The 14,692-nt window shown below is 63.5% G+C and overlaps 2 protein-coding genes across 3 annotated transcripts in view; one reads left to right on the top strand and one right to left on the bottom strand.

Moving 5' to 3' along the window:
- The window catches only part of ANGPT4 (angiopoietin 4), a 10,961-nt gene extending 5,610 nt beyond the window's left edge, over positions 1–5,351 (top strand). Inside the window, exons 2-9 of the mRNA XM_057366046.1 lie at positions 1,006–1,161; positions 1,364–1,485; positions 1,802–2,034; positions 2,520–2,635; positions 3,051–3,152; positions 3,231–3,397; positions 4,152–4,282; positions 4,369–5,351. Coding sequence (XP_057222029.1) covers positions 1,006–1,161; positions 1,364–1,485; positions 1,802–2,034; positions 2,520–2,635; positions 3,051–3,152; positions 3,231–3,397; positions 4,152–4,282; positions 4,369–4,529 — 1,188 coding nt within the window. The 3' untranslated portion in view covers positions 4,530–5,351. The remainder of the gene's footprint in view (positions 1–1,005; positions 1,162–1,363; positions 1,486–1,801; positions 2,035–2,519; positions 2,636–3,050; positions 3,153–3,230; positions 3,398–4,151; positions 4,283–4,368) is intronic.
- A 2,491-nt stretch (positions 5,352–7,842) lies between these two features.
- Positions 7,843–11,726, bottom strand: FAM110A (family with sequence similarity 110 member A). Of its 2 annotated transcripts, none has more exons than XM_057366047.1 (2): positions 11,392–11,726; positions 7,843–9,099 (listed from the first exon to the last, which is right to left on the bottom strand). In XM_057366047.1, exon 2 carries the CDS (start codon positions 9,028–9,030, stop codon positions 8,029–8,031), a length of 1,002 nt encoding a protein of 333 aa, XP_057222030.1. In that variant the 5' UTR covers positions 9,031–9,099; positions 11,392–11,726; the 3' UTR covers positions 7,843–8,028. The 2 variants fall into 2 exon arrangements, with proteins under 2 accessions (XP_057222030.1, XP_057222031.1); XM_057366048.1 differs by lacking the exon at positions 11,392–11,726 and adding an exon at positions 10,235–11,385.
- Positions 11,727–14,692: the final 2,966 nt, after the last annotated feature.

The raw sequence follows: 14,692 nt of genomic DNA, 5'->3' as shown, positions 1-14,692 counted from the left end.
GCACCACTGCATTCCCACCACAGCGCGGAACATCCCGGCTTCTCTGCCTGCTTTCCGCATTGCTGGGAGAGCAGCATCCCAACCCTGCGGATTCTGGTGCACAACCCCTCGAGGTGCAGGGGAATGCGGGGGCTCTGTCTGCACCACTGAGTGGAGAGCTCGGGCAGGYAGCAGGATGTGGGCATTGCAGGGACAGCAGGATCTGCGGGGTGCAGGGAGCCGGGCAGCCCCCGTCCCTCCGGCTCTCAGGGGCTGCTTTCCCAGCGTGGGCGGCAGCGCGGCCCCTTCCGCTCCCCCAGGCCCCCGCCGAGGGACCGTGCCCCCAGCGAGGCCATCGCCCTGGGGAGGGGCTCAATGGGAACCTCATGGCGGGGCTGCCAGAAATAGCAAAGCCTTTGGGAAAGGCGGCTCCCCCGCGGGCTGGGAAAGCGGAAGCGTCATCTCAGCTGTGTCCGAGCTGTGTCCGCAGCCAGCTTCATCTCAGCTGTGTCCGAGCTGTGTCCGCAGCCAGCTCCTTCTCAGCCCCAAGTGTTCTGCGTGGAGGGGCAGCACCGGGTGCTGGACACCCACTTTCCCTGGCTGATGGTGGCCCCCCACCCTCCCTGGGAAACCAGTGGCTGGGGGCTGGCAGCTGATGCTGATACCAGTGCCGATAGCAATGCCAGCCTCTCCCTGCCCGGCTGCTTGGCACAGGGCACGCCAGCTGGGCATCAGCCCCAGCTCGCCAGCACACCTGGCCATGCACAAGCCCGTGCCAGGCCCCAGCTGGTACCACAGCCCAGGAATCTTGGCAGCCGGTGCCTGAGCAGCCTCCCTTTCACAGCGCTGCTTGCTCTGTCCTCTGATAAATCAGATTCCAAGGGCTCTGARGTGGGTCGAGCCATGCTGAGACACAGGGCTGTGCCTAGGGGCTGTGCCCAGCGATGCCAGGCTCAGCTGGGGGTGCTGAGACAGGGCCCASTGAGGTGCCCAAATGACCCACAGCATCTCCACTCCCCTCCACAGCTGGAGAGCTACCTCCAGAGCGGCGCGAAGCCAGAGAYGGCGGAGCTGCGGCAGACGGCGGCGCAGAACCAGACCGCCACCATGCTGGAGATCGGCAGCTCCCTCCTCAACCGCAGCGCCGAGCAGAGCCGCAAGCTCACCGACGTGGAGGCGCAGGTGTGCCATGTGTCCCCATGTCCCCCCCACCCTGAGACCCTGGTGGGTGCCAGGGCACATAAAAGCAATTCCCCGAGGTGCCGCAGGGTTTAATGCACCCGTGGCAGAGGTGCCGGGGCTGTGTGAGCTGCCAGCCCGGTGGCACCAGGGATGTGCTGTGGCTCCGGCTGCTGGTGACAACTCCCCTCTGCTCCCGAGGCAGGTGCTCAATCAGACGTGGCGCATCGAGATGCAGCTCCAGGAGAATTCCCTGTCCACCACCAAGCTGGAGAAGCAGCTGCTGCTGCAGACCAATGAGATCCACAAGCTACAGAACAGAAACAAGTAGGGGCTGGAGCAGCTCAGGGACCCCCAGAGCCCTCGGACCCCACAGGGAGGCGGGTCTCTTCCACCTCACACTGCACTTTGGGGGGTCTTGAACCCCTCCAGGTGCTGGCTGGAGTMCCTGGGGGGTTGCACAGCCTCAGCGTGGCCTCTTGGGCTTTGGGTTCCCCTGGCTGGGCACGTCCCGGAGGTGAGGGGGCAATTCAGGGGGTGCAGCAGGGGATGGGGACAGCAGTGGGTCCCTGCAGACACCGGGACACTGCAGCTGTAGCTGGGTCCGYTCTGCCGCCCCATCACCGCTGCATCCCACTCCCAGCATCCTGGAGGTGCGGGTGCTGGAGATGGAGACGAAGCAGCGGGCGGAGCTGGCGGGGGCCCACTCGGAGAAGGAGAAGCTGCAGCGGCTGCTGAGCCGGCAGAGCGGCGCCATCGAGGAGATGGAAAAGACGCTGCTGGCTGCCAGCGCCAACACCAGCCTGCTCCAGCGCCAGCAGCTCCAGCTCCTCCAGTCCGTCCAGAGCCTGGTGCGCCTCGTCTCCCGGGGCAGAGGTGAGCGGGGTGTGCGGGCAGAATGGGGGCAGTGGCAAAGATCCTCGTCCTCCTAGGAGGGTGCCTGGGTGCCCCTTRAAAGCTCAGCTTGAGCGGCTTCACCTCAGAAATCATATAATTATTCAGTCATAGAATGGTTTGGGTTGGAAAGGACCTTAAAGCTCATCTCATTGCATGACCCTGCCATGGGCTGGGACACCTTCCACTAGAAAAGGATCCACTCACTGCATCAGAGGAGCAGCTTGGAGCTCCCGGGAAGGCTCCGTAGTCTGATGCCATTCCCAGCCACAGCAAAGCCCCAGGGTTAGGCTGGCAGCAGCCCCTGGTGGCACAGCTGCATCGCCCAGCCTCGGGAAATAGCACAGAAGGAAGAAAAATAATCCATGAGCACAAAGGCATCCAAAGGGAGAGGGAAGAGCAGCAAAACCAGGCAGGGCTGCGAGACCAGCAGGGTTGCTGCCTTCTCACTGTCCCCTCTGCTGCAGCCGTGTCACCTGGGCAGGAGCAGCAATTCCAGGACTGTGCCGAGATGCACCGGGCGGGCATCCRCACCAGCGGCATCTACACCCTGCACATTGCCAACCTCAGCGAGCCCAAAAAGGTGAGCACAGCCCAGAGAGGTGTCCCCTGAAGCACCTTGGGATGTTGCCCACCCCAGTGCACTCCAGAGGGTGTATCCCTGCTGTGTGCTACATTCCAGCATTGGGGACAGCTCAGGGGTGAAGGAAGCATCCATGGAGCAAAAGCAGGGCTGCACAACCTTCCAAATTTGCATATAAAACTGATTTTAAAGGCACCCTGAGCTGTAAGCACCAGACCCCAGCCCCTGCCCATGGCAATGGAGGGAGAAGAGACAACCCCCCCCCCCCCCCCCCCCCCAACCAGGCACTGGGCACAGCACATCCTTGCCAGCCCCTCAGCCATGGAATACTCGTGCTGAGCTGCCCAGCCTGGCAGGAATGCACCTGGCCACCCACTCCAAGCCATCCCCAGCCCATCCCTCACTCCCCTTGCAGGCATACTGTGACATGGAGACGGATCGAGGGGGCTGGACCATCATCCAGCTTCGTGCCAACGGCAGCCTCAGCTTCCAGAGGAGCTGGAGGGAGTACAAGCAGGTGTGTGCCCGAGMGGGGCGGGGAACACCCCGGGGGCACCCCGGGCACCCTGAACTCACTCACCCTGCTGCTCGCCAGGGCTTCGGGGACGCGGCGGGCGAGTACTGGCTGGGGAATGAGGCCGTGCACCTGCTGACCAGCCGGGCACCCTACACGCTGCGGGTCGAGCTGCAGGACTGGGAGGGCGGCCAGGTGTATGCCCACTACGGGAAATTCCAGCTGGGCAGCGAGCGGCAGTTCTACAGGTAGGAGAGAGGCACTGGGGACAGCCAGCCAGCGCTGCCCGTGTCCATCTGTCCCTGCAGCATCTGGATGTGGTGCCCCAGGGAGATGCAGCATCACCTGGGCTTTCAGTGGGTTGTCCTGGTGTAGTTATGATGCCAGGTGCCAGGCATGTTGCTGTGACACTTTCATCTCTCCCTGGGCTCCTGAGAAGTAGATTTTTAATGTGTAAAATTGCAGCAATGGCAGATTTGCCATCCCACTGGGAATTCTATCCCAGGCAGCAACCGGGGTGCTTGTACTGGGGCTCATTGTTTGGGCAAGGGAGGTGATGCAGCTGTGGCCACCAGGCACTCCCAGGGGTGTTGGGCATCCCCAGGCTGTCCATGCCCAGGGGAGGATCCTGTGCTCCTGATGCCCAGCTTGCCATGACCTTGTGCTCCCGGCCAGAGGCAGGAGGGGGCTGGCAACTGGGGCCTTCACTGCTTGGCTGGAGGTGGAACCAGACCCCAGACATGCCCCMCACCATCCATCCCATGCCTGCACTGAGCTGACACCCCGCACAGAGCACTGGAGGAGGCTCGGAGTGTCCCCTCTGCCCTGGCAGAGCWCAACCTCCACCCTTGGGGAGCCCCAGGAGAGGAGGCCAAGCTGGAATGGCAGGATCTCTGCCTGCATCYCTCTGGGTTCAGCTCACTGCCCCCTGAGCAGTGCTGGGGGCTCTGTGGCCCCCCCAGCAGCCCACAGTGACAGTGGCTGTGTTCCTGCTGGGCACAGGCTGTCACTGCAGGACTACAGCGGCACGGCCGGCCAGCAGAGTGGCCTGGCACTGCAGGGCACCCAGTTCAGCACCCGYGACGCCGACAATGACAACTGTCTCTGCAAGTGTGCCCAGATGCTCTCGGGAGGTGAGTGGAGCAGGGGGACGGCCCCACGCAGCACCCGTGGGTGTCTGCCCRCGATGCCACCCTCCCRCCCCRCTCCCTCCCTGCAGGATGGTGGTTCGATGCCTGTGGCCTCTCCAACCTGAACGGCATCTACTACCCGGCCCGGAACAACATCCGCAAGCTCAACGGCATCCGCTGGCACCACTTCCAGGGGCCCAGCTACTCCCTGAAGGGCACCCGCATGATGATCCGACCCGCCAGCTTCTAACGTGCCCACGGCCAGGGCCAGCACTGAGGGACAAGTCTGGGACAAGGGATGGCTGGCGGCAGATAAGACAGCCCAGCTTCTGCAGGGAACCTTTGCCACGAGTTATATTTTTTACTCTTGTTAATCCCATTTTCCAGAAGCCTGCAGTGTCACCATGGCCATGCTGGAGGAGCYGTGGGCAGGGGTGAAGTGTGCTGCAGGAGCTGGAGCTGCAGGAGCTGGAGTGGGACAGAGCCAGACCTGCCAAAGTAGGCTCCAGCCTATGGAAACCCCCTGATCCCACCTCAGCTTYTCTCCCTGAATTTCTGCTGGGCTTCATGGTTTGTCTTGGGGACCGGGCACTGAGACTCCCCAGTGATGGGRGTCTGAAAACCCCTGGGACCATGTGCATTCAGAGGGGATCCCAGATGTGATGGGGGCTTTGCCTTTTCACTGGTTGTAATTCTCCCACCATCCCACTTTCCTGCAGGATTGGAGGAGCTGGGTGGGACAGGAATCCTCAGGAACATGGGAGACTGGGGACATCCCTCCTTCCCCTCTAATCCAGACACAGCCATGCAGAGGGCCACAGGCTGTCCCCTTCCAAGCATGGCCCAAGCCAATGTCCCCACGCACGGCAGGACAGGCACTGCCCCTCATGGGATGGGGCTGAGTGTCTCCAGTTCCCAGAGAGGACAGGGAGAGTAGGGGGTGTCCTTGGGAACCCTCCAGGGAGASCAGCCCTGGGGTGGTCAGTGGCCCAGTGTGGGATGACACTTGCTGGGAGCAGGCACTGCACTGGCAGGGGGCCCGCAGGGCCCCAAAATGGGCAGGAAGGGGCTGGGGGTCTGTGGGTGGGGAGGGGGCTTGGGTGAAGATGGGGCTGGGAGGTGGGAGGTGGGAGGTGGGAGGTGGTGGGTGCTGGCACCGACACCGGCTGTGCACACAGCAGCGGGGAAGCTCCTGCTGCCTGCCCTCATCACTGTCCCGAGGCACCCGCTAATTAACACTGATTAAAGCACGTGACGTTGTTGGCGCTTCCAGAAGATGCTCATCAGTGGGGAATAATTAAAAAATGGAAAACACGGGGAGGGCGGTGCTGCCAGTTTTCCTTCTGTCCTGGCTGCCTGCCTGCACCTCCCGCCTGCACATGGGGCACCCATGGGGAATCTCAGCACTGAGGGAGAGGGTGATGGACATTTCCCCGGCTGTCCCTCCTCCCTGGAAATAACCGACGGGCTCAGCTGCGCTCCCCACGAAACCGGAGCCACCAGGAAGCAGCTGCCAGGGAAAGCGATAGGGAGCACGGGGCTCTCCTGCTGTCCCCAGGACAGGGGGAGCATTCCGGGGGGGACACGCACGTCTGAACACGTCTGTGCCGGGTTTTCACGCTGGCAGCCCTGTGGGTGGGGGTCAGATGGAGAATCCTGCCCGGAGAGCGCGGCTGCTGGCTGCACATCTGTGTGTGCACATGAAATACTGCTCACAAACACGTGTGCATGGACATACACACACGTCCTGCACGCACAGGTTCATGYGTGCACGTGTGAGCTCACAGGGCTTTGGATGGCCATGTCAGGTGCCATTCATGCAGGACATGGGACATCAGAGCCACGCCAAGGGTTGGCAGCAYCTGACATGTGACTGCTCAGCCCTTGCCTGGCTGGGGACTGGTGGGGGCCCCCTCCACCTTCTCCTTAGCCATAGCAGCAAATTTAGACCAAGCCCTGGGACACACCAGGCTGAGGAATCCGGCAGCACAGCCGGTCCCAGCCACCAGTGAGGATTTGGTTCCCTCAGAGATTTCCCCAAGGGCAAAGCCTGTCCCTGAGTGGGTGCCCAGAGTCCCTGTCACCCTGTGGTTTCCGGGGTGTTCTCCTCGGGGAGGCACCCAGTGCCCCACGTGCCGTCACTGAGGATCCCCTGGGTGTGYGTGTCCTCCCCAGAATACATCAGCCTGACTCAGAGCCAGATGCCATCCCCGTGGCCTGTCACCATGTCCTGTCACCACGTCCTGACACCACATCCTGCCCTCCACATTCCCAGCAGCCAGACCTGACAAGACCCCAGCAGGAGTCAGACGGATCCTGCCCCCCCCGGCATGGGATCTGGGTGGACACGAAACAGGGATCAAGATGTCTTGGTGAATGCCTCTTCATGAGGGCTTTTTTTGGGGACCCCAAAGCGCTGGATGGAAGCCCCTGTCAAGGGGAGGGAGGCAGCAGAAGGCCCAGGGTCCAGGTAGGGTCCCCCAGGTGCAAGCAGTGGCGGTTTTGATGTCACCTCCCCCAGCAGACACCCGCCTGCATGGGACACATCAGGAGCATGGGGACCTCAGAGCACAGGTGGCACCTGAGGTGCTGGGGGGCTGTGGCGCCGTGAGAGGATGCCCTGGGAGAACACACAGATGCTTTTCATCTTCAAAGCACTCCCTGCACCGRCTTTCATCCCAGCCCAATGGGAGGTCTCTGCTATTGCCGCCCCCATCTCCCAGTTCTGGGGAGCCGGGACCKGGCCAAGCTTTGCCGGAGCGAGGGAAGGAGGCAGGGGAGGGTGCATGGCACAGAGGGGAATCCCAACGGCCGGGGCTCTGCCGGGACCTGCCAGACCCAAGCGCCGCCCTGCCRTGCCCGCCGGGCCCCGCGCTGGCACAGAGCAACACGGAACCGTGATTCCCTTCCAGCACCCACAGCCCTGCACGGCTACAGACACCCCAAGGGGCCCTGCCCCATCCCAACCTCCACCGCTTCAAGAGACAACACACAGCCTCCAAAACACAGGCATTTAATAAAACTGGCTGCATTAACATTGTTATTATTTACAGATCAAACATCAGGAAAATGAGTAGAAAAGAGGAATTGTTGTCTTCATAAATACCAAGCCCAGCGTGGTGGGGGCTTCGTGCCCACTGGCAGCTGGGGGGACACAGGCACCCGCAGACACTCACACACACAGACACACAGCCCTGGGCAGCTTGAAGCAGAGGGTCAGGTTTCCCCCTCACCCCTCAAAGCACCAGGCTTTTCTTCAGCAATAAGATGGGACCACCAGGAYGTGGCCACCACCTCAGGCAGTGGGACCCCCTTGGTGGAGGCTGCAAGGGGGCAGCTCCTTCCCCAGTGCARCGTCCCTGCTCCGTGCAGGGGGAACCGGCCCCTTGCACCCCACCCCTGGGTGCAAAGGAGGAGCAGGACAGGCAGGAGCTGCCAGCRGTGCAGGCAGGGCAGCCACACATGAGGCCCGTGGGTGTTGGGGACCAGCCACACACCCAAGGACACGTGTCCTCTGCCTTCCCACAGGCTTGAAGGGACCTGGCTCTCCAGGGCTGGCTCAGGGGTCTGACGATGGATGCCTGGCCACCACACTGATGCCAGCGATGCAGCGGCACAACAGGGTTGAGTTTGAYGGTCCTGTCACCGCCAAGAGTTCCCTGCTCCCCACAGGGCACAGCCTGTGCTCTGTCCCCATCCAGCATTTCCTGCTTGTGAGCAACCCATCCCCAGTGCCCACCGTGGCACTGCTACACATCAGAGACCTGCTGGGGCTCCCTGGCCTGGCGCAGCCCATAGAGCCACTTGATGACGCGGGCGTTGCGCTCGATGATGGAGATGCCGTAGGGCACACGCTCCGCCGGCCGCCCCTCCGGCGTGGCAGCGCTGGGCGGAGAGTGGCCAGCCTCCGAGCTGGCCGTGCTCACGCTGTGGAACTTGAGGGACACGATGTCGGAGCTGGCACGGGCGAAGCGCTCAGCCCCCATGTCCTGCATCTCCTCGGGGTCCAGGCCGCAGTAGTTGAAGAAGCGCTCCAGGTCGGCGGTGGCCCGCGAGAGCCGGTCGCTCAGGTCCGACTTGGAGCGGTGCAGCAGCGGCTGCCGGCGGGCGCTCTCGGGGCGGGCGGGTGAGCCCCGGGATGGGGTCACAGGCAGCCCGCCCGGGATGGGGGATGCAGGCACCGGTGCCATTGGGCTCCGCGGAGCTCCACAGGGACGCACATCCACTCTCCGCACGGCCACGCTGCCAGGGGCCTTGGTGGTGGCCGGGCTCTCCGGTGGCTTGGCAGCCCCCTCCGCTGCCGGCGCTTCTGCCCGCCACCTGCACTCCCTGCCCAGCGGGCTCTCCGCCTTAGGGAAGGGGCTGTCACACAGGTTGATGAGGTTGTTGAGGATCTCCAGGTCAAGAGATGTCTTAGGGGTGGCAGCCTCGGTGCGGCGCGGCCCCGGGGGTGCCCTGCGGCTGGGGGTGAGCACAGCCCGGCGCACCCCAGGGGTGAAGAGGGGCTGCTTGAGCAGCAGTGGCTTCACCGGCTCCTGCTTGGTGCTGGCGACCCTCTGGCTCTTCACGTACTTGGCCTTGTCGGCCTCCAGCCTCTCYACTGCGCTGGGCTTCCCGGCCCCAGGCTCGGCGTGCCGGCGGAAATACGCGGGCCCTTTGCGGAGGATGCGGACGGGCATGGCCGAGGTGAAAGGCGCCGTCACCGTCACCCCCTTCATGGTGTCACCGGCTTGCAGCGCCTCGACGGGCATCCTCCGTGCCGGCACCGGGACACGGGGTGGGCGGCCGCCACGGGCAGCGAGGGGCTCAGGTGCCGTCGGCTGCGAAAAAGAGCCGGGGTGAGAGCGGGGCCGCAGTGAGAGCGGCGATGCTGCCCCTGCCCGCGCCCCGGCCCCACGGCAGACAAAGGCAGCCCGGGCTGTGCGATACCGCACTGGCTGCGCCGCCGGCTCTCAGCTGCCTATTTTAAGGCGGTCACCACGCCTCCGCCGCCGCCGAGCCTCCCCGACACGACTCGCGGCCAATCCGCGCCGCACGCCTGCTTCAAACCCCACCGGGGCCAATGGCGCCGGCGGGGAGGGCGCCCCGGAGCCGGCGAGGGGCACCGTGGGGAGCGAGCGGGGCGGAGAGAGCCGAGCCCCCCTCACTGATGCTCTGCCCAGGTCACAGGTGCCGGGGGTGCATCGCCCTCATTAAGGGGTGCATCGCCCTCATTAAGGGGTGCATTGCATGTGCCCGTCGTTCATGCTCAGGGCTGCACTGCTCACATCCAGGGGCGCATTTCCTGCACTCAGGGGTGGGTCACCCACTCCCAGCGGAGTACTGATTGCTTCATGGGGTGCTCCGTCTATATTCTTGGATCACCGATGCCCCGAGGGCGCATCGCCTGCTCCCAGGGGTGCATCCCCCATGCCCGGGGTTCCATCGCCCACCACCCTGCCGGGCTGTGGATTCGGTGCTTCACTGCCTCTGCTTTTCCCTCAGCTCTCAGCCCTCTCGCAAGCTCCGGCGCTGCTCCCAGGCTCTCTGCTCCCATCCTGGAGCTCTTTGGAAGACACGTGTGGGGGTTTCCACCCGTGCTTCCCCGGCCGCGGTGCGCTCGGAGCAGCCAGGGGCCCTGTGCACCCCGTATCCTTGGGTCCCTGCCAACCCCAACAAGCGCAGCCGCCACAACGGTCGCGCAGAGGCACCAGCCCGCCCACAGCGAAAAGCGGGGCGTGGGGGGGCACCCAAACCACCCTTACACCCTTCTGCAGCCCCCTGACCAGGGGTGAGCACACCCAGAGTGGCCCCGATACCCAGAGCGGCTCAGCAGTGACCGGGCACACAAGGGCATATGTGGGTCACAACCCCTCCCCCAACCCCCTTCCCGAGCTGCTCTGACRTTGCCCCTGAGGGTGCCGATTTGGGGCACTGATGAGCCGCGAGGATGTGACAGCAAGCCCCAGCACTCACCCGGCGCAGCGGAGGGCAGGGMAGGGCCCGGTGCGCGGTGGCCTCGSTCGCTCCCGTGGCAGCCCCGAGCAGGCARTGCCACCGTCACCCGCTCACCTGCGTGCACAAACTTCCTGTCCCAGCGCTGAGTGCCGGCGGCAAGAGCCAGCCCTGGCATCCAGGGCTCCGCTGAGCCACAGCTGAGCCATGTCTGCTCCCCCTGCCAGCCCACGGGCACAGCGTGTCAGYCCCAGCACCCCCAAAATCCGGACCCCAGCAGGGTCCCTGCACAGCACACGGTGCATCCCCCTGACACGCTGTGACAGGCGAGAGGCCTGGGGGAGGCTGGCTGTCCCTGTCCCCGTCCTCATTGCCTGCCTSGGGGGACACGCTGCCTCCTGACCTGGAAAATGTCTGCAGGGGGGCGRCGAGGCGTGGCGACAGCTGGGAACGGTCCCAGCACCGGCACGGATCCTCCTGCCGCCTCCCCGGGGCAGATTTCTGCACCCCTCTCAGCACTCCTCAGGTGCAGTGCTGCCCAGAGCCTGTACCAGTGGCCATCCTTGCTGCCCTTGTACCTGTGCCCAGCACAGGGAGGGCTCCCCAGCTCAGCACAGGGGTGGAAACGTGCCCCCCAAACAAGGCAAAGCAGGAAAATGTCCCCGTGTCAGGCACTGGAGCTCAGCTTTGTACCACACTCTCAGCCAAGTCACGGAGGAGATGGCTGTCAAAGCGCAGGGACAAGGACACGGGACCCCCAGCACAGCCACCTGTGGCCGGTGTGGGGTCCCCTCCCCAGCACGGACAGCCCGGCCGGGCACAACCTGCTGCTCCACATTCCTGCGGTGCTCAGCTGCTGCGCTGGCACGGCCACACCGAGCCGAGCTGAGCTGAGCRGAGCCGCCCTCCGAACTGCCCCAAAAACACGGTAACATAATGCCATGCCCCAAAACCAGTCGGAGTGTGGGGATCTAAGCTCCAGGCATCGCCCAGTGTGGCCCCAGCTCCTCTCCCTCCTGGGATGGGCAGTCCAGCCAGGCTGACATGGCACACCGGGTCACCTCCTGCCTGAAAGAGCTGCTCTAGAAGTCCTTGGTTGTGACCCTTTCACCAGCTCACCCAGCCCCGCTCTGCTGGCCCCGGACCAGCACGGGACCAGCACCACCTCCGCCACCCACCTGGATCGGCCCTGCGGCGCTGGAGCCTCCTCAGGCACAGATCAGCCGCCACACTTCTTCTCTCTGCTCTCTCTGAGAGGGTCCCGATGGTGTCAGGATGTCCCCACGGTGTCAGAATGTCCCCAATGGTGTCAGGATGTCCCCACGGTGTCAGGATGTCCCCACGCCTGCTGCTCCCCAGCCACGTCCTCCCGGTGCCCCTGTGTGCCGGCGGCTGGCGGGTGCTGGAGCGGTTCTGCATGCGGTGGCTGCCGCTGAGTCAGCGCCGGGGTGAGGACGCCCTCCGAGGCAACTCAGCGCTCACATGGGATCGAAACCACGGGGCATTCCTCCATGCCAGGCTGCGTCACACAGTGTGACGGTGCCCGGTGACGTCCCAGTGCCGGTTCAGCCCGCGGTGCCGGCCGGGCAGCCTGGATGCACACACGGCCTGAGGTGCTCACACTGACAAAGCCAAAACGCTTCTGGATGTCACTGCTCGCTGTGGGCACAGGGTCCTGGTGCTGGGTCAGGGCTTCAGGGATGCAGGGGAAAYTCACAGCCTTCCTGTGGGCACCCASATCCCCTSCTATCACTGGTATGGCAAATCAGCAGGGCCTGCTCTGATTTGGAAATCTCACCTTGTTTTCCCCTCACACCCAGCAGCAATAAACTCCAAAATGTAGGAAAATAAACTGGATAGTAGGAAGGGAGGTGACATTGTGGATCAGGGTCACCAAGCCTGCAGCCACCTGGACYTGCTGGCCTGAACCCAGCCCCAGGGTGGCTCTGGCCCCACAGTACAGGCATCTCGGTTCAGCCCTGCATGGAGGGAAACAAGCATTTTGCTCATGCCATGGAGCTCAGTTACAGCCCTGCATTGTTCAAACAGCTCCTGGAGCAAGACAAGGAGCTTGTGGAGGGAGAAGAGCCAAGGCAAGCACGCAGTCTGGGAGCCGCAGAGCTGCCTTGAGCCCAGATTCGCACAACGGGCTGGGCTGGAAAATCCCAGWAGGTGAGGGCAGAGCCCGCCGGCTGCATCCCCCCACGGGTGCGGGCAGGAGGCTGCAGGAGCTGCTCGGGCACGTCGGGCCCGTTGGAGCGGGGCGTTGGATCCGGGCAGCGCCCCAAGCCTCGCCCTCCCCGGGAGCATCGCGGGACACGCTCGGGGAGGGCAGCGCTCTGCAGGAATGCTCCCCCAGCAGCCGGGACAGCATCGCCACCAACGCCGCGGGGACACGGGGACAGCGCTTGTGAGCACAGGGACAATCAGTGCTGGCAGTGCCTTCGCTCTCACCTTCTACAGACGCTCCTTCGTGCCGCTTCCAGGACCTCCTGGATGCTGAATGAAACTGCCAAAGAGCAAAAAACACACTCAGAAGCCAATTTCCTGGAAGCACTGGGTGGAGGCAGCTATGGGTTTTCGGAAACACCTGCCAAGCTGCGGGGCTGGGGCTCAGCAATGTGGACACCCCTGCAAGCAGAGGCACCCCCAGAGCTGGGAGCTCACCACCCACTTCCTCTTGGTTAATTCCTGGTGTTTTATTCCAGSCCTTCGCCATGCCTTGATCCAGGACAAGCCACCACCTGCTTCTGCCTCAGTTTCCCCAGCAAGAACTCTGCAGAACCCCTCTAGGAGGAACATGGGGGCACAATAGGGAGGCTCCAGCATCACCCCACTTCCCGTGGGCAGAGGGAATGATGCTGCCTGCACCCGGATCTTCACACTCGCTCTCCGCTCAGGGAGGCAGGAGGCAGGGAGGTGACAGATGGGGACATGCTGGGCACGAGGCCTTTGTCTGGCCGGTGGTGGCTGCAGCACAGACCCACAGATGGCGGCTGCCGTGGGGCCGTGGCCGCAGCCCGTGGCCAGGCGAGCGCCGGGCCCTGGGGATCCAGCCCTTTTGTTGGGGTCTCACCTCCRGCAGCRGCCCCTTCCCGGCTGCCCCCCACCAGCCTTTCAACTTTCAACTTGACCTGCTCYTTTCACATGGAAATAGGATGCAAATGGGGCTGGGGCTGCCAGGGTCCAGGCTGAGATCTGTCAGCAGGTCCCCAAATCTGGGGTGTCATGCCTACTCAAATAGGGTGGCCAGTAGTCCCTGGAGTGAGGGGTCCCCTTGTCCCCCAGAAATGGAGCAGCTGCCACCCCCTGCCCAGGCAGACCATCCCCACTGCTCACACAACCAGATATTAGGGGATCTATTAGGGGATCTATTAGGGGGTCTAGCCAGAGCTGAGCTCAAGGACAGACCCCCACTCTCCCAGGCTGCTGATCCTTCCCTACCCTCCTGTCACCCCATGGCACGGGCAGTGTGCCCCATGGGGGAGCCCCACAGCACCCCCGGGCCTGCACTGGCTGCGGTTGGGATGGGCTCCTTAGCCCTGGCAGGGTGAGGACGGGACATTCTGGAGGGATGGATATCACAGCCCAGCAAAGTCCCGCAGGCAGGGACCACTCGGCTACCAAATGTTGCCATCTGCCTCCGGGGCCCTTCAGTCGCATCTGCCGGGGTGCGGAGGGCGAGGGGCCGGGGCCGGAGCTCAGCTGCGGGGCGGGCAGGGGGCGGAGAAGGCACRGGCAGGGCAGGCAGCACGCGTCGGGTGGATTTGGGTGAGGAGCGTGAAGGGGCAGAGCGGGGGTCCCACACCCCGCACCCCCTCGAACTGCCTCTGCCCCGCAGCCATCGGCCTTTGGGAAAGGTCTCGCTGCCGCCCGAGCCRCTGCTTTGTGCTGCCAAATTAAACACAGGACAATTGTTGTCCCCTCCCTGTCCCCATCCCCACGGACACACAATGACCTCAGCCGCCCCGGGACCAGCCCAAGCCCGTTGTGCCTGGTTTGCCCCAGCATCTTGGACCTGTTCCYTGCTTTCCAAGTTCCCTGAGGTCCTGCACTGGTTTTGACTGGGATAGAGGTAATTTTCCCCTTAGGAGCCAGTGTGGGACTGTTTTGGAGTTGTGCTGAAAGCAGTGTTGATAATCCAGGGGTGTTTGATCATGGCTGGGATCCTTGCAGGACTGGAATCCTTGCTGGCTCTGGGGGTGGCCTGAGGAGCAGTTCACTGTCCTGGCAGGACAAGGCTTGACCTGCCCCTCCCTACACCATGGGCATCCAAAAGTATTTCAGACACATCAATCTCTCCAGTCTTTTGCAACCAACTCTGTGGCTCAAGACAGAGATCAGGATTACTGTAATGTTAGTTTTCCCTTTGTGATCTAATCAGCCCCCACTTTGGTGGGATTTCTAGCAAACAGAGCATAAAGGAAAGAGGAAAGCACAATTGAATTTGTAACTAAAACTTTCAGTGATTCTCCAATC

Source organism: Malurus melanocephalus, unplaced genomic scaffold (genome assembly GCF_030028575.1).
Source record: "Malurus melanocephalus ecotype Western Australia unplaced genomic scaffold, MMel_1.1 scaffold_59, whole genome shotgun sequence".
Classification (NCBI taxonomy): domain Eukaryota; kingdom Metazoa; phylum Chordata; class Aves; order Passeriformes; family Maluridae; genus Malurus; species Malurus melanocephalus.
Note: the sequence above shows the minus strand (reverse complement) of the source record. Positions and strands in the feature narration are given on the sequence as shown.